At 46.1% G+C, this 25617-nt stretch overlaps 2 protein-coding genes across 5 annotated transcripts in view; both read left to right on the forward strand.

The window, feature by feature from the left end:
- The first annotated feature begins 314 nt into the window (after window positions 1-314).
- LOC133112096 (BET1-like protein) lies at window positions 315-2436 on the forward strand. 2 transcript variants are annotated; one of them, XM_061222784.1, is made up of 4 exons: window positions 315-424; window positions 852-937; window positions 1036-1092; window positions 1424-2436. In XM_061222784.1, the coding sequence occupies exons 1-4, from the start codon at window positions 406-408 to the stop codon at window positions 1589-1591; spliced, it is 330 nt and encodes a 109-aa protein (XP_061078768.1). In that variant the 5' UTR covers window positions 315-405; the 3' UTR covers window positions 1592-2436. The 2 variants fall into 2 exon arrangements, with proteins under 2 accessions (XP_061078768.1, XP_061078769.1); XM_061222785.1 differs by lacking the exon at window positions 315-424 and adding an exon at window positions 443-592.
- A 1043-nt stretch (window positions 2437-3479) lies between these two features.
- Window positions 3480-25617, forward strand: part of deaf1 (DEAF1 transcription factor) — a 27120-nt gene continuing 4982 nt past the window's right edge. For 2 of the 3 annotated variants that reach the window (XM_061221695.1, XM_061221696.1), the window contains exons 1-10: window positions 3480-3840; window positions 4117-4214; window positions 4883-5012; window positions 5306-5452; window positions 6338-6477; window positions 7177-7242; window positions 8379-8423; window positions 12978-13107; window positions 14142-14270; window positions 24233-24456. In XM_061221695.1, the coding sequence (XP_061077679.1) occupies window positions 3780-3840; window positions 4117-4214; window positions 4883-5012; window positions 5306-5452; window positions 6338-6477; window positions 7177-7242; window positions 8379-8423; window positions 12978-13107; window positions 14142-14270; window positions 24233-24456 (1170 nt within the window). In that variant the 5' untranslated portion in view covers window positions 3480-3779. Of the gene's footprint in view, window positions 3841-4116; window positions 4215-4882; window positions 5013-5305; window positions 5453-6337; window positions 6478-7176; window positions 7243-8378; window positions 8424-12977; window positions 13108-14141; window positions 14271-24232; window positions 24457-25419; window positions 25570-25617 lie in introns of all 3 variants that reach the window. The other variant, XR_009704989.1, reaches the window with a different exon arrangement.

Raw genomic sequence — 25617 nt, forward strand, 5'->3', positions numbered from 1 at the left:
TAAATTCCCTCAAGTATATTGCCATATTTTTTGATAAATATATCCTGAATATTATATTATATTGTAATATATTTACCATAAACCTATAATACAATATAAATTTCACATTCGTTTTTTTTCTTTTCTCTGTGTGGGTAATTATGTTTGACATTTTTTACGTTTTTGTTGCCAAATTCAGTTGGAATATCTGCCATAGAGTAAAATTTCTAGAATGAACACATATTGAAAACACACATGAATCGTTTTCAATATTACTCATATACTATTTCTATGATATAGCCTACTTTCTAGCAAATATTGCACAAGAAGGTGCCGCAGAAAACATTACAGTAGCCTACTGGCTAGTTACGGTTTGATGACCACAGAGAGGAAATGAGCTGTCACTGTCAGATCTGAAGCACAAAGATGGCCGATTGGAACAGGGGTAAGACACCGCTTGTAGCTAAACGCTAACTGTACTACTAGCCAAGATCTAGCGAGGCGCCTGCATTTACAGACTTTTGCCATTTTATCTTATATTAGTGTAAATCGCTGTGTTCAGAAACAGAAACGCAACACCTACTCGAAATCGAAGTGGTTGCCAGTGAGCCAGGTTAGCGTTAGCTTTGCTTACATTGGGAATGTGCTAGCTGGTTACCTAACGCTAATGTAAACAAATGGGATACGGAGCTAAAGTAAGACAGCAAAAAGCTTCCCAGGCGCACGCAATTGCAAGATTACAGCTTTACGCTGCTGTGTGTTGCATAGCTCAGATGCAATGCTGTACGATGCGTTGGAAATATTTATGTGGTCTGAGAGTGGTGGACTCGACAAGTGGCTAATTTCTCATGAACTGATACTTTTTAATGTAGGAAATGGCGCCGTGGATGACATGTTGGACGCAGAAAACAAACTTCTTGCGGACAACCTGGTCACCAAAGTCTCCAGACTGAAATCGGTATGCGTGGAGGCTTTCACAGCAGGGCAGTGCGGTATGATTTTTCTGCTTGTTGGGACACAAACCAGAAATTCAGGTTTTCTCATTTTTCTTTACAGCTTGCCTACGACATCGACAAAGAAGCAGAGGGACAAAACTCCTATCTGGATGGCATGGTCAGTTTGGTCAACCTTAATCAGTTTTAGTTCCTTGTGCTCTGGTATGAAAAACATGAATACTAGGAACTACCCGTTCAAATCAATGGGTTTACATTCATCTGGTTGATAATGACTAACGGACTCATACACAGTGCCACTTAAACTGTTAGCTGACATGGGTCTAAAAAGGCTTTGTATTTTGTAAGGCAATTTTAATAAGCCTCATAGCCACGCATGTTCTTCTTGTTGTGGTTATATTTATTTTCAAGCACCTTCCCTACTAGTTGTAACTCTTCTGTTACTATAATCATCATCATAATTCTTCTTCCTCTTCTTCTATGTTTTTAAGGACTCTGACTTTCAAAGCACCACTGGTCTGTTGACGGGGAGTGTGAAGAGGTTCTCCACCATGGTGCTGTCTGGGAAAGACAACCGCAAGGTCCTCTGCTACGTGTCTGTGGGGCTGGTGCTCATCTTCTTCCTGCTCTGCTACCTGGTCTCCAGGGCCCAGGCCTGAGGAGAGGAAACAAATTAAAACTTTATTCCTTCTTACAGGAGGATGATCGCTAACTCGCCTTCTCAGTTGTATGGGAACTGGCCCTTTCCCAAAGGACTGCTGGTCCTTATTAACATTAAATTGTGCAGAAAATTCCCCGGTGGTCTTGAAAGTCGAACGGTCCTTGTTATAATAATTCATTTAATAATGAGCTGTGCCTGCAGCTACACTTGGAGATGTGAGTGAAAGTGGAGTATGAGGGCGTTTTGGGATGTGTGTTACCTTTGTCACCTGTGCTGTCCTACTTTATGAATACTCCTGATTTACCTTAATGAAGTATAGGAATGGGGATGGGAATCAGCAGATACTAATGGGATATTTTATTCGAGGTTCACCTTGCGTTAAAAAATAAATAGATCAAATGTCTTTGACCGTGAAGTTACTTTTTCTAAATTTCAGGTGCAGGTAGAAATGAAGGTTCACAAGTGACACAGAAAAGCTTTGAGAACCTGCCTTTCTTAATTTTTTCTTCTCACTGGGTTCAGGCCTGGTTTTTGGTTTCCTCTGTTTGTGACAGCGTCTGTGAATAAAATTGTATTGGAGTGATAGTGGGAGTCATGGAAACCATCTGTTGGGCCGGAGGTCAGAGTCATTTCTGGAAAAGGAGCTGACTCTGGAATTTTGCGGTGGGGAATCTACTATTTATTTGAAATTAAAATGCTTACTTTCTTTGGTGTACATGTAACAACTTTACCATTCTGCTTGCTGTATATGGTTCGGCATGTTTAATTGTGTGTTATCATTTGATGCTTCAGGAACACTAGTAATATTCACAGTAATATTTTCAATAAAAGAATAAAAGAGGATCAGCCTTGTTTTATTTATTATTTTCTTTGCTACAAATATACTGTTGTTATTCTATATTACAACAATTAATACAGTATGTTGTATGTGACGGTACAGGTGTCAGTCATGCAGCGAGTATCGGTGTGACATAGTAAGTATTTCTGTCAGGAATTCTAGAAATAAATTAACCAATTATTAGATAACTATTGATCTTTGGGAAAATAATTTAAAAGGCACTCAATGTGTTTCTATAAATGCTGTTTATAAATGCATCTCTCTGCAGCTCTCTGGCTGTTTAATGTGAATATCCTTATTTCATTTGCCTATTGATTTGTGGTGAACAACGTGACCCTGCACGTTTAACGATTTATCTCAAATCTTTATACAAAAAGTGGGGATAGACCTCGATGGAGTAAACTGGCTGCGGTAGCCTGCAGCTATTTGTCTCCTTTCGGGGAGTGTCGTTTTCTTTCGGCAATTTCCGTTTGCTCTCCTTCCTGTGTGTTGATCGGTCGTGCGTGAGATGGAAGCCATTTCCTATCGCATTTTATTGTCATAGCTCACGTAATATTTGTGTGAATGCACACGCAAAATTTGGCCTTCGCTTAGATAAGGACTCTTTCGTCGCCTTGTATTAAGATAACTGGGTAGTCAGTTTTCCGATATATTCTCTCGGACAAATTCGGCCTAATTCGGTAGAGGCCGGAGAAATGGATGAGTCTGAATCGGCAACGAAGGGACTCGGGCTGGAGGAGGCGTCCGAAAGCGCTGCTGTTGTGCCGGGAGTGGAGGGGGAGGGCTCGGATACTGAATCGGAGGCCGAAGTTGCTACGATGACTGTAATGGGTGAACCGGGAAATATCGAAATCGGAGCCGAGTCCTTACCGAACCCAGACGAGGCCGAGACTGCGTTTGCAGGAAAGTTCTCTCGCCTGCAGCCCAAACGTGCATGCTAAGTTACTCTTTTGGAGTTCCAGTCGTGGAATACGTTTCCCCGCTCTTAATGGCTCGTTATCCGTTCTTTTGATACGATGCAAGTGACATTATGGTACTTTGCGTAAAGATAGCTTCGTGCTACGTTAACAACACTGGTGAAAATGACATGCTAAAGCCAGTGACTTGCGATAACTGGGATAATTTAAATAAACACGAAACATTTATGTTACACCGTTAGCTAGCCCGCTGTAGTTAGCTAGCTACACCTGTCATGTTATTTCATACCATAAACCCAATATTTGACGCGTAGTTTGTAGCATTTCGAGATTCTTGCTATTAGCCAACTTTCGCCTATCTTTGCAGACAACTTATTCCTGACTCGCACTGTGTGCATAGATTGCATCGGCCTATTTCTGCTGTTGCTATAATGGCTAAAAGTGAACTAACAAGAAATTTCAGTCCATATCTGATGCATTTTCATGGAGCAGGTCTGTTTATTTGAGTACGTTGCTCTTCTGCAAATATTGAAGACTTTTATGTCATCTGATAAGCTATAGTATGTAGTTTTAATACGCCATGCAAGTTGCTAGCATTGTTTAATATTATTTAAAATCGTGTTAACAGTACCAGTTAATAATTTATAATGTTTAAACCGTCATTACAGGCAGTGTCGTTAATCAGCAAATAAACAATTTTACTGTTTAATTGCATTATTAATATGTTCGTTAAGTAACCGTCATACGACATCTCCCGTTTTTGAACAGAAGTAACAACCGTCACTGTGGGAGATGTACAGGCCGGAGGAGACGGTGTCTTCACGACGTCCGTTGCCACGGCAGCCTCCATCTCCGAACATGTCCTTGTAAGCCACACATTAACACGTATTCACATCTTCTACAAGTAAATTATGCGTAAATGAGTCCTAACAAAGTTATTATAATTTTTTTATTTTTTATTTATTTTTATTTATTTTTTTTACACTCGGCCACTGAGTTCTATCGCCTAATGGAAAAATATTTTGAGTTTTGTGTGAATCTGTGATGTGGACTAGACGAGCCAGAAGTAACTTGCTGTTTTTCATTCCTGCTCTCGAGTTAATTACAATTAGTTGTGAATTGAATATTGATCAGAATCTGACACCAGATTCAGGCAGCAGTAGTAACATGTTTTCCCATGATCATGCATCTGAATTGGTATTTATTATAATAAGTAAGATGGATTATTCTGAAATTTAAAACATAGCGTAGGCATTTGGTAGAGAGAGACAAGTTACAGTCATTGGTAGAGCCGTTTGATATAGAATGCACTCTGGTATTATTACTTGTTATTAGTTGGACATGTTTTTTGTACGTTTAAAGACGGATGTCAAAGATTCAATTAAGCATCATATTTGGCCAATACATGAAGACATACAAGTCCACTCATAGAAAATGAAATGAGTACTTTAGTTAAGAAATGGACTCAGAAAAAAAACCTGTACTAATGGAGGTGGTTGTTTTGCACAGATGAGTGACTCTGGTCTCGTTCCAGGCTGGCAGAACCGCCCTACAGATCGGAGACAGCATTAATACGCAGAAGGCCACTCTCATCGTGGTCCACACTGACGGGAGCATTGTGGACGCTACGGGGTTAAAGGGCACGGCCACGCCCATCACTCCTGGTTCGTTATCCCCCCGGCGTCCTACCACTAAACCAGCATTCCTCAACTGGCTCTTCTTAATAATGGTCCCATGTGGTAGACCAGGGATGCATTTTCTTTTCTCCCGGGCAATTAACTGAACAATTAGTGCTACAGATTGGCCAGGCTGTCTTCACACCGAACTCCCTGGTAATGGGAAGGTGGAAAACCAGCAGATCTCAGCCCTCAGGGACCGTGATTTGGAGATCCTTGGTCTAGTCATATCGGTACCAGTGTCGATGTGGTATGAGACTACATATCTTTTTTCATCCTAGGTCCACAGACCCCCTCCACCCCGATGACCCCCGGCCATGACAAGGATGGCTCCAAGTACAACTGGGACCCCTCCGTCTATGACAACGAGCTTCCCGTGCGATGCAGAAACACCAGTGGAGTGCTGTACAAAAGCAGACTGGGCTCAGGTATAGGAGTCCACCACCAGGGGGCGCCAAAGCGCTACGGCTGGGTTTGAGCTGTGTGAGGGAGGGGTTACCCTATATTATACACACCTGCACACACCTTCAGTTCTCTCTAACTAAACAAGACACCTATTGATGTACTGCACTAGTTGTGATACACATTCTAAATGCATTAATTCTCTATATTGAATGGATGTTGGGCTACTTTTTGAAAAGGGGTGGATAGCATGACATTTGCTTGTTCACACTGATCTCATAATGTTTGGAAAGCCGTGCGCTGTTGCGGACTTTGGAAAGGATCACATATTCCAGACTCTGCTTCATGTCCCATGTTTGCTTGGGTATTGCCAGAATGACGTATTGCTACAGAACGCTACATCACCAAACTGTGATGAGTTTCCTTGGCGAGGTACTGTGGTCTTTAGCGCGATGCTAATTGTATCTCTTGGACAAGACAGCCGGAAAGGGCTCATGTTCAAAACTAGCGCGACCTACCCCAGTACGTGAGTCATCCTGTCCTTTCCAAAAAAGCAGAAAATCGATTGAAGGACAAGCGGACCCTATTGCGGGAGCACGTGGGTTCCTCAGCACTTGCATAATCAAATTTAAAGTGTATAAAAAGCTCTTTGTACCCGTGATCGCGTCCTGAGCCGGCCGGAGGAGGACGGGCTCCCGCGAGTTTCTCCTCGCGACTGAAGCCCCAGGGGATTGTGGGAGGGGTGGTTAAGGTCGAGCTGGGCTGTGGAGCCTACGATGACAAATATTCTCTGAAATTAGATTTATGAAAATATGCGCATAAATGTAATTTACCTGCGTAAATAATTAGATTCGATTGGATTTGATTTGCCCTTTTTGTTTCTCCGGTCCCCGTCGCCCCCGGAAACGCAGGCGGGAAGGGGCGGTGCATCAAGCACAATAACAGCTGGTACACGCCCACCGAGTTCGAGTGCATGTCCGGGAGGGCCAGCAGCAAGGACTGGAAGAGAAGCATTCGCTACGCGGGACGCCCCCTCCAGTGCCTTATTCAGGTGAGACACGCCCCTAAAGTGTCTCATACAGGTGAGACACGCCCCCTCCAGTGCCTTATTCAGGTGAGACACGCCCCCTCCAGTGCCTTATTCAGGTGAGCCTTATACAGGTGAGACACGCCCCCTCCAGTGCCTTATTCAGGTGAGACACGCCCCTAAAGTGTCTCATACAGGCAGGTCTCATACAGGTGAGACACACCCCTAAAGTGTCTCATACAGGTGAGACACGCCCCCCACAGTGTCTAATACAAGTGAGCCTTATACAGGTGAGACACGCCCCTACAGTGTCTCATACAGGTGAGTCTCATACAGGTGAGACACACCTCCTACAGTGTCTCATACAGGTGAGACAGACCCCTACAGTGTCTCATATTGGTGAGCCTTATACAGGTGTGACACACCCCTACAGTGTCTTATACAGGTGAGACACACCCCTACAGTGTCTTATATAGGTGAGCCTTATACAGGTGAGACACACCCCCTACAGTGTCTCATACAGGTGAGTGTCACACAGGTGAGATACACCCCTACAGTGTCTCATACAGGTGAGACCCTACAGTGGGTGTGAGTGTGGGCTGGGTAAGTATGTAGTGGGTAGTGTTTAGAGTATGTGTGGATGTGGGTGTGTGTAAGTATGGAGTGTGTGAGTGTGGAGTAGGTGTAGCTGTGGGTTGCCCCTCACCCTCTCTCTGCCTGTAGGAGCGGATCCTGAATCCCCACGCTGCCTCCTGTACGTGTGCTGCCTGCTGTGATGACCTTCCCGTGGTGAGTGCCTCTCTGCTGCCCCCTGCTGGAGTGGTCTGAACTGCACCTGCACACTGTCTATTTCCTTAAACTGGTTGAGTCTGTCCATGAAAACTGGACAAAAAAGCAGCCCTCCCCATTAAAATCTTTTTAGTATCGTATAATATAATTAAATATAATGTAATGTAATAATATAATTAATTTAAAGGTGTAATTTAAGTTTTTTTTTTTTTTATCCTTGCAGTGCTCCTGTGTTTACAGTCAGAATGTTGCCCCCCACTCATGTCCGTTCAAATCAGTTTTAACATTTTCATCGTTTTTCAATATCTGTCGCCGATGTGGAAAACCAGTTTCAAGGCTGACTGGTTATAGAACAAGCCCCATCGCACACAGAAGAGCGGAACGGCCAGAAACGTCTCACCTGTATGAGACACATTTTAGAATAACAAATGCACAACAAACACCAGTTTGCCAAAGGTGTGCATAGTATGCCTTTAATATCGTTATAGTTATTTGTATTCCCTAATTTGTAATATCCACTTACAACTATGAGTCAGGCTATCACCAAATAATTTCTTAATTCGTTATTTATTTGTGAATATCTAAATGACCCCTAGTACAGGAATCTCAAACTCATCTCCTGTTGGGCTGATGACGTTCAGTGTGTTCAGCTTAAGCCACTGATCAAACGAAGAAGCCCACGCCTTATTGCACCTTATTCTGCATTAGCTGCTGAATGCGAACACGAAAACACGCAGAGACCGTGGCTTTGTGACCCCTGCCGCAGAATTTTAAACAATGATGTACAGTACATCGCAAGGACAAATCCAACACCTGCGTCATCTCAGCTGTCCACCAGAGGGAGCTGTTTCCCTTCATCGCCCAGGGCTTCTGCCCCCTGTTTGCGGCGCATATTTCCAGCCTGCGCCGAGTGATAATTGCTGAAATGTGTGAGGCACGTGTTTCTCACCATAGTAGATTCGGAGTGATTATCAGACCTATAACCGAAACCTATTTTGGAAAAAAAAAAAACCCGTTCCCGCTGTCAGGCGTGTGTCCGGGGCTAGGTGTGTCTCTGCTGTTGCCAAGAAGCATAATTCTCACATTCTTTCTCGCACCTCGGTGTTCTTTTCTCATGTTTTTTTTTTTTTTTGCAGTGCGCCAAGGATGGAGAGTCTTTCAGAGCAGACAACATAAACATGGTAATTATGATTAGTGACGAGCGTCTCTCCTTCAGCTCTGACGTCAGTCACAGTGCGTTCTATCAGCCTGCTACGCCGTGAGTGTTAACGCGGCCGTGACTATCGCGCCTCGCTGTGACCTTGCTGTCGGTTTGCTAAAAGCCTGGAGTGCGTGTGCGTGTGCGTGTACCGTTTCTGAACGATGGAAACATCCGAAATCACACAGCTATTGTCCGCGTTCTTCACCCTCCGGCAGGGAGTCCCAAAGTGTGCGGCGGGCACTGTGAGTGCCCGCGTCTCCCCAATGAGCCAGTATCAAACACCACAGAATAAGAGCGTTCGCTCGGCCGGTTTATCACTGTTGACAGCGCTGGGAAGTCGGTGACGGGGGATAGAGAAACCAGGCTGTTCTCGCCGCTGGGCCTTAATAATAAAAAAAAGAAGTAGAAGAAAAGTTGCACCATTGTTCTGCTTTGCCGGAAGTTTCCGCCGTTCTGGATGCTCAGAAGCGCAGATACGCAAGCTCCGGAAACCCTAGTCTTGGAGAGCCACATAGTCTGCGGATTTTCCGAAGGAATCCATTAATGTTGATTGCGCAGTTTCACCCTTGGTTCAGCCTCCTGGGCCTGGATCGGTTGCTGATTTTAATGTGAATAAAAGCCAGAGCGTAATTCCTGTCGCCCGGTTTATGGGACTAAGTGAGTCGTGTGAAGAGCACGATGTCCATGGCTTTAGACACACAGTCCTGTCTGCAGATGATGAACAACAGGTGGTTTCACACATCACTGACGTTTGGGAGGAGACAGAAATGAAGGACAATTACCAGTTAATTACAGCCTAATTATGCACATCCATTCAGTTATCTTGCAAGGTAGACAAAGGTCATGGCTGTATTAGGTACTGTAATGTGGCTGAAGATGTGGGGTTGTCCCTTGTTGCAGTGTGTATGTCTTATTTAGAGAGGTCAGGATTAATACTGTACATGCATTGTATTGGTGAGGAGATACAAGCAAATGTTTATTTCTCATGTGACCTGTCATCTCACTTTACAGTTTTGGCCATATGCACAACCGGGAATAGAAGTATATATTTTATTTCATATTAAAATATATTAAAATATATAATATATACAGTATATTTATAATGGACTTCTCTTCACCAAGCTTTCCCCCCTAAAATCTAAATCTGTCACCATGCTGGCTAGTTTGGAGGGATATTTGAAAAGGATAAGCATGCTCTGATTGGCTGGAATGAGGCGACACAGACTGACGGTTAAAATAGAGCTACGTTCTATTTTTAACTGCCGCTTCTGTCGCTATGGCAACCACTCACCGCTTTGCTGGGATACCGCAGGGGTCATTTCTTAAACATTCCCATGGTGCACTTGTCAATGACAAGCTTGCTGCCAGCCATACCGCTCTGTAACATTCTCCTGTTAAACTGCTGAAGCTAAGCAGCCATACCGCCCTGTACCCTTCTCATGGCTAACCGCTGAAGGTAAACAGGCATACCACCCTGTACCCTTCTCATGGCTAACTGCTGAAGCTAAGCAGCCACACCACCTTGTACCCTTCTCATGGCTAACTGTTGAAGCTAAACAGCCATACCACCCTGTACCCTTCTCATGGCTAACTGCTAAAGCTAAGCAGCCCCACCACCCTGTACCCTTCTCATGGCTAACTGCTAAAGCTAAATAGGCATACCACCCTGTATCCTTCTCATGGCTAACTGCTGAAGCTAAGCAGCCACACCACCCTGTACCCTTCTCATGGCTAACTGCTAAAGCTAAGCAGCCACACCGCCCTGTACCCTTCTCATGGCTAACCGCTGAAGCTAAGCAGCCACACCACCCTGTACCCTTCTCATGGCTAACTGCTAAAGCTAAATAGGCATACCACCCTGTATCCTTCTTATGGCTAACTGCTGAAGCTAAGCGGCCACACCACCCTGTACCCTTCTCATGGCTAACTGCTAAAGCTAAATAGGCATACCACCCTGTATCCTTCTCATGGCTAACTGCTGAAGCTAAGCGGCCACACCACCCTGTACCCTTCTCATGGCTAACTGCTGAAGCTAAGCAGCCATACCACCCTGTACCCTTCTCATGGATGGGAGACCTCCTGGGTAGACAAAGTTGCTGCTGGCAGAGATTTTGGTGAGCCAGTAGGGGGCGCTCTTCTCTCTGTGCAGTGATGGGGACACTGTGCTTTAGAGGCTGTACCTCAGATGAGATGATAATCTTGGGTCCTGACTCACTGTGGTCAGGTAAGCTACACAGTTTACGTACCCTGTTTAACATGAAGGAAATTCCAAATCAGGCAGTACCGTTTCATTGGCTGATTCCAGTGAACCCAGTATGATTGTTTTATTTTGATTTACAGGGAAGCATTGAATATGCCATGATGAAGTTATCATTTTTTTGTCATTGTGCATTCATGAAAATGGGCTGCACTGGATTCCATCCGTATCTATTGATTAATGCTGCAAATTTAAATACAGTAGACAGCTTACAATGATGTCTTCATTCACGCCGAAGGGCTAAATTCAGTCAGTAGGAGTTATGGGAGTAATATCTTCTCTGTACGGAGTTGAGAGGGGTGTAGATGCTAACCCTTACAGAGCAGGGTCATTACCATAGACGTGTATGTATATTTATTGTTATTACGTTATGGCGCACTATAGTTCATTGTTCCTGATGCGTTCTTCATTGGCCAGGAACAGTCCAATCACAGAGAAAATGAGACTCAAAGAAGTAAAAGTAGCAAACATTTGATTGGATATTGATCACTGACCAAGCTTATGATTGGCTCACTCTCTCCGGTCCTTATAGAGAGCAGAACTGTCAAAGGAGGTAGAAAGCTTGTCATCAGTTATTTGTGGATGAATTAAGAAACAATGAAGACTTAATTACCACATGGATATGATTTCACTTTCTGCATACTTAACTATTGGCACCTACTACCTTATGAAAATGAAATGTACTTATGTAGATATTTAAATAAGGTATTTCAGAAACATATTGCATGATTTCACCATATTATTTTAAATTATTGTCACTTTCAGAAAATACACTGCGGTAAAATATTTTTGGTTATATTTTCCATGTAAATGGGAAATAAGATTTGGCTTAGATAGCAGGTGCTGGGAGGAAATTAAATGCAAAAAAAAATTTGGACTCTTTGCACACTGTGTCTTGCAAGACAACATTTAAACGTGTAACCAACATAAGTTCCAAAACGTTTGTTAGTTGCACAATTGAAGGTTATTTTGCAACATACAGGATGTGGGAGTCCAATGTTTGCAGAAAATTTAAAGGTGTAATTTAATTTGCAGAAAAAAAAAAAGTAGGTATATTGATTTTCTTATTTATTTGTAAATGGCAATTTAGAAGAACATGAACTGATACATATTTATAAACCTAAATCTATTTGTATGCTGTTTGTGTTATATGGTGATATATGGATGCCATTTATTGTGGATAATCTCCTTAGCTCAGTCATGTTAGCTGGGAATGATCATTAATGTTGTTCTCCTCCTGAATGTCAGAGATGTGTACCTGTTGGTCGTTTGCAGACATGACTGTGACTCTAACGCCCGTATGGACATAGTGTTGGTGAGTCCAACGGCTGGGGCTGCTTTGTTCCACATAGTCCACTGCATTACACACTTGCACACTACACTGAGAGCGCTAGGTCTTTGAGAGAAGGTTTTAAATCTTAAGCGCAATCACTCAGTGGTAAAGTAGCCTATGTCTTGTCTGAGGTACATGCTGTTTAAAGTACAGTAGACATATAGGGCTGTAGCAGTTGTCAAAAAATCTGTGCTGATACACCATGATGGAGAGCAGGCTGATGTTAGCGTTTGGGCTGATCTATTTATTTTCCTGTCTTTTGAGGCTTTCGGCAAATGCAAACATTTCACATAAAATTTGTTGTGATTAATAGCTTCTATTCTTGGGCTGGAATAACAAGGGAATAGTTTGAACATTTCAGAACAATGCTGGACCTGTCAGCAGTGATGAACTGGCCAGAACATGCTTTAATGGGCTTCTTTTGACTCCTCTTAAGTGGCACCGCTGTGTAGCGTTGTGATTGGAGAGCTGGGCTTGTGACTTACGACTTACGGGTTCGAATCCCAGGTGGGACATTGCTGCTGTGCCCCTGAGCTAAAGGTCCCAACAAGTATTCTGGTTTTATATTTCGACTTAAATTTTGTTTCTAGTCTTGGAAAGTAAGACAATAAGATTGCCAAAGAGGTGAAACGGTACAGTTCTGACTCATTTAAAAATTAGCGAATGGGGTTAGAAAAAAATATATATTATCCTTGAGAGAAAAAAAAAAGATTGTAAATCTCAATACAAGACTGAAGTGATTTTTAGTCTCAGAAGTTTAGTCTCAGTTTTTAGTCTCAGAAGTTGTTTTGCAGTCAATAGCAGAAAGGCTGCACTGTAACTTAAGACATCTGTGGACTGGCTTGCCTTGATGCTGGAGATGGCCACTGCCTTGGACTGCCAATGGGGCAGAATGAACCACATCTGTGGACTGACTGGAGAATCCCCCCCCCCCCCCCCCACAGACGGGCCCGGTCAGACTGTTTGTCCCCTACAAGAGACGTAAGAAGGACAACGAGAGACCCACCACTCCCGAGAAGAAGGAAGTGCAGGTCCAGTCTCCGAAAAACATCACCCTGACCCCCGGAGCCACATGTAGGTGCCCCTGCCGTGTCAGACCCCCCCAAAAAAAGAAATCTCATCATCCACATATGCCATGAGCTCCCCGTCTCCCTCTTTGAGACGGAGTGATGGGTAATGAGTGATGTGCTTATGGCTGAGTTCTTTTCTGGGCTTTAAGTTTGTTTTCTCTCCGTTCCGTTGATCTGCTTCCACTTAAAATCCCCATCGTTTTTTGGAAAGTGGGTCTAAGGACTGGAAAATAGCTTCAGTCTGTTCAGAGCTGATCGGCGGAGCGAGGTGACGCTGGGATTAGTTTTAAGACGGGCCTTTTCGCCCTGTGGAACGGAGCTGTGAGGGAGCAGACCGCTGATTGGAGTCATAGGTCTGTAGACAAGTGCGGGCCCTGTTTGCAGGTGTGTCCCGCGAGCCCCTACTCCCTGACCTGAAAACTGCGAATGACATGGACAGATTTTAATTAAACTTGTGAGACGTTTGCCATTGGGGAGATGGTGAGATGTTAAGATTTCATTAACAGCGATGTTAACATCCGCAGCAGAACTAGGTTATGCGGTCTTGTATTCATTATTTTATAACGGGTTTTAATTTAATTTAATGATGTGAGACCAGTGATGTGGTAGTTCGGAGCTGTAGCGGTTAGCAGTTAGCGCTAGTCTTTCAGCAGTGTGTATTTGTAGTTGGCACTGCTTTCTCAGCTGCGTCTGTAGCAGTTATCAGTGGCGTTGTCTGTAGTGTGAGAGATTATTTTGCTTCCTGGCCTCACAGTGACTCTGGTACTTCACCCCGCTGGCATTGATTCTGTCACTTCCTGTCCCCTTGGCACAGTAATTTTGTCTCTTTTTGTTCATCCAGTCACAGTAATTGCATCACTTCCCATTCACCCTGTCACAGTAATTACGTCACTTCCTGTTCACCCTGTCACAGTAATTACATCACTTCCTGTTCATCCAGTGACAGTAATTACATCACTTTTTGTCCACCCCGTCACAGTAACACTACATCACTTCCTGTTCCTCCAGTCACACTTATGATGTCACTTCCTGTCCCAGTCACAGTCACCCCGTCGGGGCAGATCACGACCTCTGGCACGCTGACCTTCGACAGGACGCCCGTGGGAGACGCCACCGCCGTCATCGCCGAGAGCCCGGCGCCGGCCGACGTCTTCGCCGGCACCGCAGGTGAGCCCCGCCCGGCTGGCACAGGTGTGTTCACGGAAGCCAGTGCGCTGTCATGGCTACATCGCTCACGGTCACTGCCGATCCACTGAAACTGGCGAATATGCCCACCGTGGTCCACTGACACCAAAACACAGATGTGACAAAAGACAAAAGATGCCTCCACAACTGAGTGGACGCCCTGCCTCCCTGTCGGGGGAATCTAGGGCAGGAGGACACACAGAATGAGGGCATGCTCAGGGTTTTTTAGCTTCTGAGACATCCTGGAGCAGGGCTGCCCAAACCGAGCCCTGGGGTGCCCTGTGAGTGACAGCTCCTGTTCCAGCCTGTCTCTGTTCTGCGGCCGTTTTGCTTTGTCTTTCAACTCTCCGGTTTCACCGAGATGGCTTTGTTCCTGTGTTTTTACATTACATTACAGCGACTGAGCTGACAGTTTTATCCAAAGCCACTTAACAGTCGATTGGACTAAGCAGGGGACAATCGCCCCTGGAGCAGTGTGGGGTTAAGGGCCTTGCTCAAGCGGCACTGATCTTGTCGTGTCTGCACTGTGGGTTTGAGCCACCAACCTTCCTGGTCCCAGTTAAGCACCTTAGCCACGAGGCTATAGGCTGCCCCCATTTTGTCATCACTATTGTAAGACGCAATTTAATCTGTTAAACAATAACTTCTTTCTCTGTCTTGAGAACTGACTGTTTCGACTGACTCCTGGGATGGGAATAAATCTTCATATGTCGCTAGTCATTATATAATGAGGTCATCCCTCCCAGAACAGTTAACCACTTGTACAAACTCACACACCAACTAATGGCCTTGATGAGCAAGGCCCTTAACTCCACATTGTTCCAGGGGGGATTGGCCCCTGCTTGATCTAAGCAACTGTAAGTCGCTTTGGATAAAAGCGTCAGCTAAATAACTTGTAATATAATGTACACAGAAGTGACTGTTTGTATACACTCTCACACACAAATGAAGGACCGCTTGCTCAAACACTCACACAGAAAAAACCTTGCTCTGGTTGAGCAAGGCCCTTAGCCCTTGTTCAGAGTGTCACACACCCATGAAGGGTGCCTGCCCCAGAATGAACACCAGCTCTGTACTGGAAGCCAGAGACAGGCTCTCCACCAATCACAGAGCACGGTGGTAACAAGTCTCCTCAGCCATAGTGGGCTTCCAGGAGTACAGCCTGGAAGTGTCAGCCAATCGCCGTCAAGGTTAATCAGTTTCTCCCTCTTCTGTGATTGGTGAAGAGCTCCACTCTGGTTTCCATGCAGAAGTGATGACACCCTTGTTGTACGTCCCCTGATTGGATGCAGCAGTCTGTGTGAGCGTGCTCACGGTATGGGTCCGTGTGACGTCTGGAGTGTGACGCTCGCACATGTACACAACTCAAGAAGAAGAAAGGGGAGGAACACCAGCACATCTCAGGGGGTGAGACCAGCGTGATGGCACTCTTCTCTTATTTTATTCTTATCCTGTCATTTTTTTTTGGCAGGCGTATGTTGTCCTGCGTATGTTCGTGTGCGTGTAGCCCCAGCGGTTCAGGCGTTTAGCGGATGCTCTGAGTGACGTACGTGCCAGAAGCGTCCTGTTACACCAGAGCTGTTACACCAGAGGCGTTCTGTTACACCAGAGCTGTTACACCAGAGGCGTTCTGTTACACCAGAGGCGTTCCACGCACATACACGTCATGCACTCTGTACAGTGCTGTTACACACCCAGATGTGTTTTATTGGAGCGATGCAGGTTCAGTAGCTCACCAAGGGATGTGATGGCAGTGCTTCGCCTGGGAACCAAACCCACACGCTTGCAGACACAAAGCCAGTCCCCTGCCTGCTCCACTGGACAGGCTTCCCCCCCTGCTACCCATACAAGCACAACCCCGTATAGCACTATACGCCTCGCCCCCAACCCTGATCCTAAAAGAGGCAGCGGCTACCCCCGTGTGGTGACTAACCGTCCGGGTGCCTGCGCTCTGATTGGCCGCGACCCCGCTCGGAGCTGATTGGCCGGCGCGCATCCTTGGGCGACTCTCTCCGGCTCTTAACGAGCTCCCTCAGGGGGTAGTGCTCCTTTCAACATGACGAACGAGCAGCGCGTAGGAATCTCCCACCTCCCTCCGCTGTGAAGAGTCCACCCTGATTATCTGCTGCTCTGTCTTTTTAAACAGAAAACTATCGTTTCCAGTGTGTTTTTCCTTCTTTCTGTTCTTCCGTCTCTGTTGCAGCTCGTCGTCTCTGTTGTTCTGTCTTTTCGTCTTACTTTCTCTCCCTCTTGTAATCTCTCCTCTCCTTTTGCACATATTTGTTTTTAAGTGATATTTCTTTTTTTGGGTTGTGCAGCTGCTTTTGAGGGGCTGGTGGCAGCCAGTTATTGGACAGGATGTATTTGACCAAAATCCAAAATGAACAAAGGACAACAACAATATCCTAATAACAGTAATATGTAATATGTTAATGTTAATATTAATACAATGAATAATAATAATCCTCATATATAATATATCCTGAAGTGAAAGGACGCCCTCTAACTGACAGGTGTTCTGCGAACACGTCAGCAGGGTTAATGAAACACTTTGGGGGTTTGGGGAAAGCGGCAGAGCACGGTGAGTAACCACGCGTTGGCCGACGCTCACCGACCTCTGCTTCTGACCTAAATTCGGCTCTCCTCGCTGCGTTTAGGTGAGTAACCACCGTTGGCCGACTCTCGGCGACCTCTGCTTCTGACCTAAATTCGGCGCTCTGCGCCGGGTTTTCGCGGGTCTCCCGGCTCTCCGTGGTGGGTGCCCAACACGGGGAACGGTGCGACCCAGTTGGGGAAAAATGAATAAATAAAAACGCTGTCCACTCTGCGGGGGGGGGGATGTATCGCTCGGCGTCAGCCGTGGCCCCTCCCCCGAGACCCCGCATCGCTCACGCCCGCCGCGTGCAGGTAAACGCCGCTCTGCGTTCTCCGGGAGAGGAACGGACGCGGAATGCCAAGCAGCTTTACCCCCTCATCCGTTTCCCTCAGGTCACGGGCGGGAAGAGGGATTGGCGGGTTTGTACCGCGGCGGTAACCGCTAGCCGCGCCTCTACGTGCGTTCTCCACACGCCAGGCGCTCCCGCTGGCTCGTCTGAAAACAGGTCACCGCTGTCCTATTACCGTGTGCTAAAAACGGTCACGCCATAAATAACGAAATAATGCAGAACGATGTTTCAGAGTTGCCGACTTTTAGGGCTGTCTCGGTGTGAGATTAAACGCTCCCGTCCAAAATATGTCGTATTTTTAGCGTGAGATGCATCGCCCTCGATGTAAAAGAATCACAATACGATGGCGTACGACAGAGCCTGAGAGCGTCACTCTCTTACAAAAAGCCAGGGAGCCGGCGACTCTTGATAGTTCATATTTTATGTTGCCGGTTATCCGAGGATAAATGACACAACCGTGTCACAGTAAGCAAACGGTGTCCATTCAGCTGTGCTGGGTGTTTTCAACCTTCATTTTGAGGGTTTGTGTCTGCGCATTATGAATCCTCCTCTTTTAGAGAAGGCCTCAGAACCCGAGCTTGCATGACTCGGAAGTTTCTGGACAAATAAACACAAACTTCATTTCTGCCACGTCGGCCTGGAAAGGCTACCACTCGGAGAGATCTGTCTACACCAGCTTGCTTCTCATCTGCTCCTGTGAGAGACGGGCTGGGGGGGCGGCTTTCAAAGCTACTTAGTTTTGCCCCAGTTTCTCCCGCTCCCTGTATATATTATGCTATGTTTGCCATGTACCTGAGTTCAGTAAATGGTACACGCACACACACACGCACGCACACACACACACACGCACACACACAGACGCACACACACACACAGACGCACACACACACACAGACGCACACAGACACGCGCACACACACACACACACACACAGACACACAGACGCACACACACACACACACACACACACACACACCGGTGCAGTCATGAGGCACAGAGTCAGGCGGCATTCTGATCCCCAGCAACGTCATCACTTAATTTAGAGCAGCACCGCCCCTCCCCCCATCCTGCACATCGCTCTCTGACCTCACACCTCTGTCTCCCCCTACCCTTCCTCTCCCTCTCTCCCCCTATCCCTCTCTCCCCTACCTTTCTCATTCTCTCTCCCTTCCCTACCTCGCTCTCCCCCTCTTCTACCTCTTTCTCTCCCTCCTCTCTCCCTCTCTCTCCCCCGGCCTCTCTCTCTTCCTTCCCTTCCCTACCTCACTCTCCCCCTCTTCTACCTCTTTCTCTCCCTCATTTATCCCTCTCTCTCTTTCTCCTACCTCTCTCTCTCTCTTTCCCCTGTCCCTCTATCTCTCTATCCCCTACCCCTCTCTCTTTCTCTCTTTCCTACCTCTATCGCTCTCCCCTACCTCTCTCAAATTCAAATGTGTTTCATTTGCATGACAAGTGAATTCTTGTTGCAAAAGTATTGACAATAACAACATATTATAATAACAGCAACAACCCCCCCTCCCCCCAAACACATACAATAGAAACACTCTCACACACACACTCTCTCTCTCTCACACACACACACACACACACACACTCTCTCTCTCTCACACACACACACACACACACTCTCTCTCTCTCACACACACACACACACACACACTCTCTCGTTCTCTCTCTCACACACACACACACACTCTCTCTCTCTCACACACACACACACACACTCTCCCTCACACACACACTCTCTCTCTCTTGTTCTCTCTCTCTCACACACACACACACACACACACAGACACACACACACACTCTCTCTCTCTCAGGCTGTACTTTCTCCTGGCTGAGACTCAGACAGTGACGGATGTTTTGTTATTTTTAGGCCGGGGGGTTCGGGGGGGGGTTTGGGGAGGGGGGGGTTCGGGGGGGGTGTTTGGGAGGGGGGGCTTCGGGGGGGGTTCGGGGGGGGTGTTTGGGTACGGTAGGACTCACAGCTCCCCGGCCTGTTTGGGGCCTGCGCTGATTTAGCGCTGCGTGTTCGAAGGGACGAATGCTAGCCCTCCGTTCCTACGCAGGTAAACACCATCAGACGTTCCACAGGTAAACACGGGTGGTGGCCCTCTCTCTCTCCCTCCCTCCCACCACACCAGCCCAGGCCCCCTCTCTCTCTCTCTCTCTCCCTCCCACAAACACCCAGAGTAATGAGAAGTCATATGAAGTCACTTGTATATTGGCTTTGCCACAGGGGCCCTGTAATATTTGTGTATTAATATTCTCTTTGTGTGTGTTTCGGCTGCGTTTCATTAAATCTTCCACATAGTTTCATTTTCATATGTATGAACCCCCGTTTTTTTTTTTTCTTCCCTCCGTCTTGAGACCAAATTCTCTTTGTGGCTCCCAGCAGGGGGGGTGGGCTGTTAATGAATATTTCAGTCTGTTACATAAAGATGTATGCTTTCTGCTAGGACAGCCTCTAAACGAATTAAAGGGATATTTCACTTTCTGAACTATTCTGACCGTTTTAGTGAATCTTTTCACCGGGCCCTGACAGGCCTTTTAGAAACGTACTGGAGTTTCTGATGACCTGCTGGTGGGTATTTGGAACCTTTGAAACCTGAGAAAATAGTGGCAGGATCTCCGCTGAGTGTGTGTTTGGTTTTTACAGCAGGTGGTTCAAGCCCCGGTGTAGTCATGATAGGATCCACAAAGCTGTTTGGGCCCATGAATAAGGCCCTTTAACCCCACATTGCGACATTGGCTCAGGAGGTAAGAGCTGTCGTCTGGCAGTCGGAGGGTTGCCGGTTCGATCCCGCCCCGCGTGTGTCGGAAGTGTCCCTGAGCAAGACACCTTACCCCCAAATGCTCCTCATGAGCTGGTCGGTGCCTTGCATGGCAGCCAATCGCTGTCAGTGTGTGAGTGTGTGTATGAATGGGTGAATGTGAAGCATAAGTTGTACAGCGCTTTGGATAAAGACGCTATATAAATGCCAACCACTGACCATTTTACCATATACATTCATCGGTCAAATCAACTGTAAGTGACTTTGGTTAAAAGATAAATAACGAATTACTCATTTATTTCAAAACGCAGTGAAGTTCTGGCCGCGCTTGGTGCCAGGAAAGAGCAGGTTTCAGTTTCTCTGATCTCCGGTTTCAGATTACTGTCCTCTTTTCCCCGAAACCGCCAGAACATTTGACACATTAGTGCACACGCTGCTTTCTTTTTTAATAAAAAGTGTCTTGGTGGTGTTTACAGTTGTGAATTTATTGCGGCCTACATTTGCAGTTTTATCAGAGCTGGCAGACTCGCTCCTGCTGTTAGTTTTTTTTTTTGTTGGTAATTTCTTTTTTTTTGCTTTTTGGATTATGTCTTCATAATTCAGCTTTCTGTTATTAATTCTGTGTGGCTGCTGACCAGCTGCAGTCTGTAATCTCCCCTCCTCGCACAGCCCAACGGTATTTCAGCGCAATATTGTCATCTGAGATCAAAAGAAGAGAAGCCTGCAAAACATACAGTGCCCGTCAATCACTGACCGCCTCTGTGACAGACACAATTACAGACTGACGAGCCAAATGGGCTCCTGCACTTACACTGCTCTACCCCTAGGGGGCAACAAGGCCATCAGTGTGGTCACAGCCATTTAAAGGTATTTTTTGTGTTAAAACATTGTTACACGACCATTGTAAATCCCTTCCTATCATTGATAATGGCTCACTGACATGTTGACTCACCCTCTGCCTGTGTTTATTGTTCTTAAATTCAAGTTTCAAAATATTCAGTTGAGGCACGACACTCTGTACCAAAACAGATTCCAATCCCTACAGCCAATGGCGTCTCAACATCAGCACGTTCACAGAGAAGAGGGAGGGATAAACCTTGTTGTGGTTTGAGGGTGCTTGTTGCTTTAATTCCTCTCGACCGCTGGGAGTCTGAAATTACCCATTGTAATTGGGTAGTGCCTTTTGCATTACATTACATTACATTACAGTTATTTAGCTGGTGCTTTTATCCAAAGCGACTTACAGTGGATTAGACTAAGCAGGGGCCAATCCCCCCCCCCCCGAATCCTGAATCCTGGCTTGTGGGGTTAAGGGCCCAACCACTGCACTGATCGCATTGGGGTTTGATCCACCAACCTTCCGGGTCCCGGTCATGTACCTTAGCCACTCGGCTAGAGGCTGCCCCCCTGTTAAAGGGGATGCTTCTGTTTCTGTGGTTTACTGATATTATTATGGTGTATGTCTTTGTTTGGCCTAGGGAGAATTTGTGTACACTGAAGGATATTTCGGATATTCACAGATGTTTCTCATGAGCAGTTAGCTGTGCAATGGCTGGAACCGGGGCAATCTGGTTTTGTAGTCTAAACCTCCAGGGACTCCCAATGCAGCTTGTATGATGACGATATTCTGTACACACACACACACACACACACACACACACACACACACACACACACACACACACATACACACACGCATCCATTTGCACTTCCAGACGTACCGACGCTCTGCTGCGTAATCCCCAGGTGTGTGTGAGCGTGTTGGCGCAGATGGCGGAGTGTGTTTCCCAGTCCCTGGGGTCTCCAGAGAGTGTGTTCTGTTTGTCTACCTGCTGTCCCTGCTCACGGCAGACGAGAGGGATTCGGTCTGGGATGTGATTTTTCAGACTCTCTCGTCCTTAAAGAACACACCTGCTGTGAACTCCGCCGGGCTGACCCAGGTGTCACCTGCGCTGTACGCCCGCTTTTTCACCATCGTGGGAGGAGAGGTTCAGACGGACCACATGTAGATTGTGCTTTTATTACACTACACTGCACTGCACTGCACTACACTACACTGCACTACATTACACTACACTACATTACACTACATTACACTACACTACACTACATTACACTACATTACATTACATTACAGTACATTACACTACACTACACTACACTGCACTACATTACATTACATTACAGTACAGTACATTACACTACACTACACTACACTACATTACACTACACTACACTGCACTGCACTACATTACATTACACTACATTACACTACACTACACTACATTACATTACACTACACTACATTACACTACACTACACTGCACTGCACTACATTACATTACACTACATTACACTACACTACACTACATTACACTACACTACATTACACTACATTACATTACAGTACACTACACTACACTACACTGCACTACACTACACTACACTACACTACACTACATTACACTACACTACATTACACTACACTACATTACACTACATTACGCTACACTACACAACCTTATACTACATTACACTACACTACACTAAATTATACTACACTACACTACACTACACAACATTATACTACATTACTGTAGTGGCAACTTATAGTTGAGACTTATGTTTTGATGCGAGTATGCACATTTTGGGAGATTTGCTGTCATTAAACAACAGCTAGCAGGCTACTCACGAATCCAGGGTGGGAGACATGCATGCCGGTTTATTATCAAAAAACAATCCTTGTCCAATACAGGTTATAAACGAACAAAAGTTAAAGTAAATCTATGTCTTTAGCAGACGACGTCGATGTTGATAACTATGATGATGGTCAAAAAACTTTTTAGCTCCACACTAGACAGCTTCCTTCTGCCAACTGAACTTTCCACACATGACTGACCAATAGTCATGCACATGCGCAGTAACAATTAGACACTTGTAGAAACCAAACAAACTAAACAGCGTGCATATCTAAACATTTTACCTTTTAGGTACTAAATTACTGTACTGAAAGTACTGATTATTATACAAAAGAAAAAATATTGCCTAACTAATCCTAATCAGTCTATATTGTAATAGCCGCTGGGTGTAGTATTAGGTTAGTGAACCTATGATGGCATTAAGGGGCGGAGTAGGTGCATAGTAGAGGGAGATTGAGGAAATGTATGTTTATGTCAATCCAAACATTTTTATAGGCATTTTTGTGGCAGTGCTGATTCAGAGTGTTTGTGTTCTTCAATGGCTCCTCAAAATGCTGTTTTACTCTGGTCATTTCAAGTGACATTGCTGCCACGTACTATGATTTTCTTAATTAAAAACTATTGAAAAAATAAAAAATAAAACAAATATTGCACTTAGGATGACTATTGTTTTTTGGCTACAACTGCTCTTCATGCATGTTTTGCTGTTTTTGGATTTGACGTTTTTAACTTGTTCAAAAACCTGTGCACTTGTAAGTCGCTTTGGATTAAAAGCGTCTGCGAAAGACCAAGCACATACAAACCGAACGGCCTCTTGGAAATGAGGTTTGATATGCTGCTCAATATCACCGTGTCGGAAGACATTGTTGGCTGTCCCTAGGCAAGTCTTCTGTCTCCGGAAAGTGCTTCAGCTCGATTCCCTTCTGAGATGAATGAGCACTTGGCCGTGAGCTTGTTTGGAGTGGAATGGCGGAATGGTATCCGGAGCGTGAAAATTAACTTTTGTGACCGCCAGTCACCACAGGAGTATTACATTTGTTCTTTAGCTGATGTTTCTATACGAAGCGACTTGCTGTTGCACGGGGCCAATCCCCCCCCGGGAGCAATGCGGGGTTAAGGGCCTTGCTCAAGGGCCCGACAGCTACAGTGATCTTATTGTAGCTACACCGGGGCTTGAACCACCGACCTTCCCGGTCCCAGTCATGTGCCTTAGCCGCGAAGCCAGTTGTCTTCAATCCTGGTCCTGGAGAGCCGCAGGGTGTGCTGGCTTTCATTGTTACTCAGCATTTAATTGATGAATTAAAGCAGCTCGTTGCACCTGGTATCTTGGCTCTGAATTGCTTGCTGATATTAATGCGAAAACAAAAAGCAGCCACCCCCTGCGGCTCTCCGGGACCAGGAATGAAGATCACTGCACAAAAGGCCATCAGCTGCCCAAAACTGGAGAATGAAGCATAGATGCTGTAATTTCTGTAACTCACTGATGTTTTTCGGTAGCTAATGATTGTACCTCCCCCCCCCCCCAGTGACCCTGACGTCCCTGCCCGCCCTCGCCGTGCCCCCCCAGGCCCTGCAGGCCAAGGCGGACGTGGTGGGCGTGACGAACGGTCTGGACGGCTCGGAGTCGCGCACGTGGGCGTGCCTGGAGGAGACGGCCAACTCCCTGCTGAGCTCCGTGCAGCAGCTCCGCGCGCAGATCCAGCAGCTCAAACAGGCCTGCCACGGCAAGAGCCCCGCCGCCCGCAAGGACGTGAGTCACGCCCCCCTTTCTGCACGGCCACGCCCCCTTAAAGGGGAACCGCACCCTTTCTGCACGGCCGCGCCCCCTTAAAGGGGAACCGCACTCTTTTATGCAGTCACGACCTCTTAAAGTGGAAGCACATGCTTTTTACACAGTCACACCCCCTTAAAGGGGAACTGCACCCTTTCTACAGTCACACCCCCTTAAAGGGGAACTGCACCCTTTCTACAGTCACACCCCCTTAAAGGGGAACTGCACCCTTTCTACAGTCACACCCCCTTAAAGGGGAACTGCACCCTTTCTACACAGTCACGCCCCCTTAAAGGGGAACCGCACCCTTTCTGCACAACCAGGCCCCCTTAAAGGGGAACCGCACTCTTTTATACAGTCACGCCCCCTTAAAGGGGAACCGCACTCTTTTATGCAGTCACGACCTCTTAAAGTGGAAGCACATGCTTTTTACACAGTCACACCCCCTTAAAGGGAAAGCGCACTTTCTACACAGTCACACAGTCACACCCCCTTAAAGGGGAACCGCACCCTTTCTACACAGTCACACCCCCTTAAAGGGGAACTGCACTCTTTCTACACAGTCATGCCCCCTTAAAGGGGAACCGCACCCTTTCTACACAGTCACACCCCCTTAAAGGGGAACTGCACTCTTTCTACACAGTCATGCCCCCTTAAAGGGGAACCGCACCCTTTCTACACAGTCTGTTGAAGGATGCGCTGATGTTTTCCTGCTCAAAGGAAAGATTGGGAGTTCCTAACTTCTACTTCTAGCACTGAGAAGGAACATTTAATGGGTTGGAATGTCCTAAAAGACCACCAAAAATGATCGATTTCCAGGTCATGAGCAAGTAAAAGGGAAAAAAAAGGACAGAAATAAGCGATTGGAACGCACCGTCTGTTTCTGCTGCACTCATCCAGGGGTGTCGAGCTGAAAGCCATATTCATCTTTCCCTGAGACAGAGTCCTGGCACACAGGGCCCATCATCACCAATCAAACACAGCAAAAACCGCCCTGTGCAATACACAACAACAACCGTACAACAGAAAGGCTTCACGACTTCACGAGAGGCCAGTGGCCTCTTATCTGTCAAAGCAAGAACATAGTTTGAGGTAATATGTTCACTGTATAACTTAAGACTGTAAGATTTTAAGTCCTAC

The sequence above is a fragment of the Conger conger genome, chromosome 15 (genome assembly GCF_963514075.1).
Source record: "Conger conger chromosome 15, fConCon1.1, whole genome shotgun sequence".
Taxonomy (NCBI): Eukaryota; Metazoa; Chordata; class Actinopteri; order Anguilliformes; family Congridae; genus Conger; species Conger conger.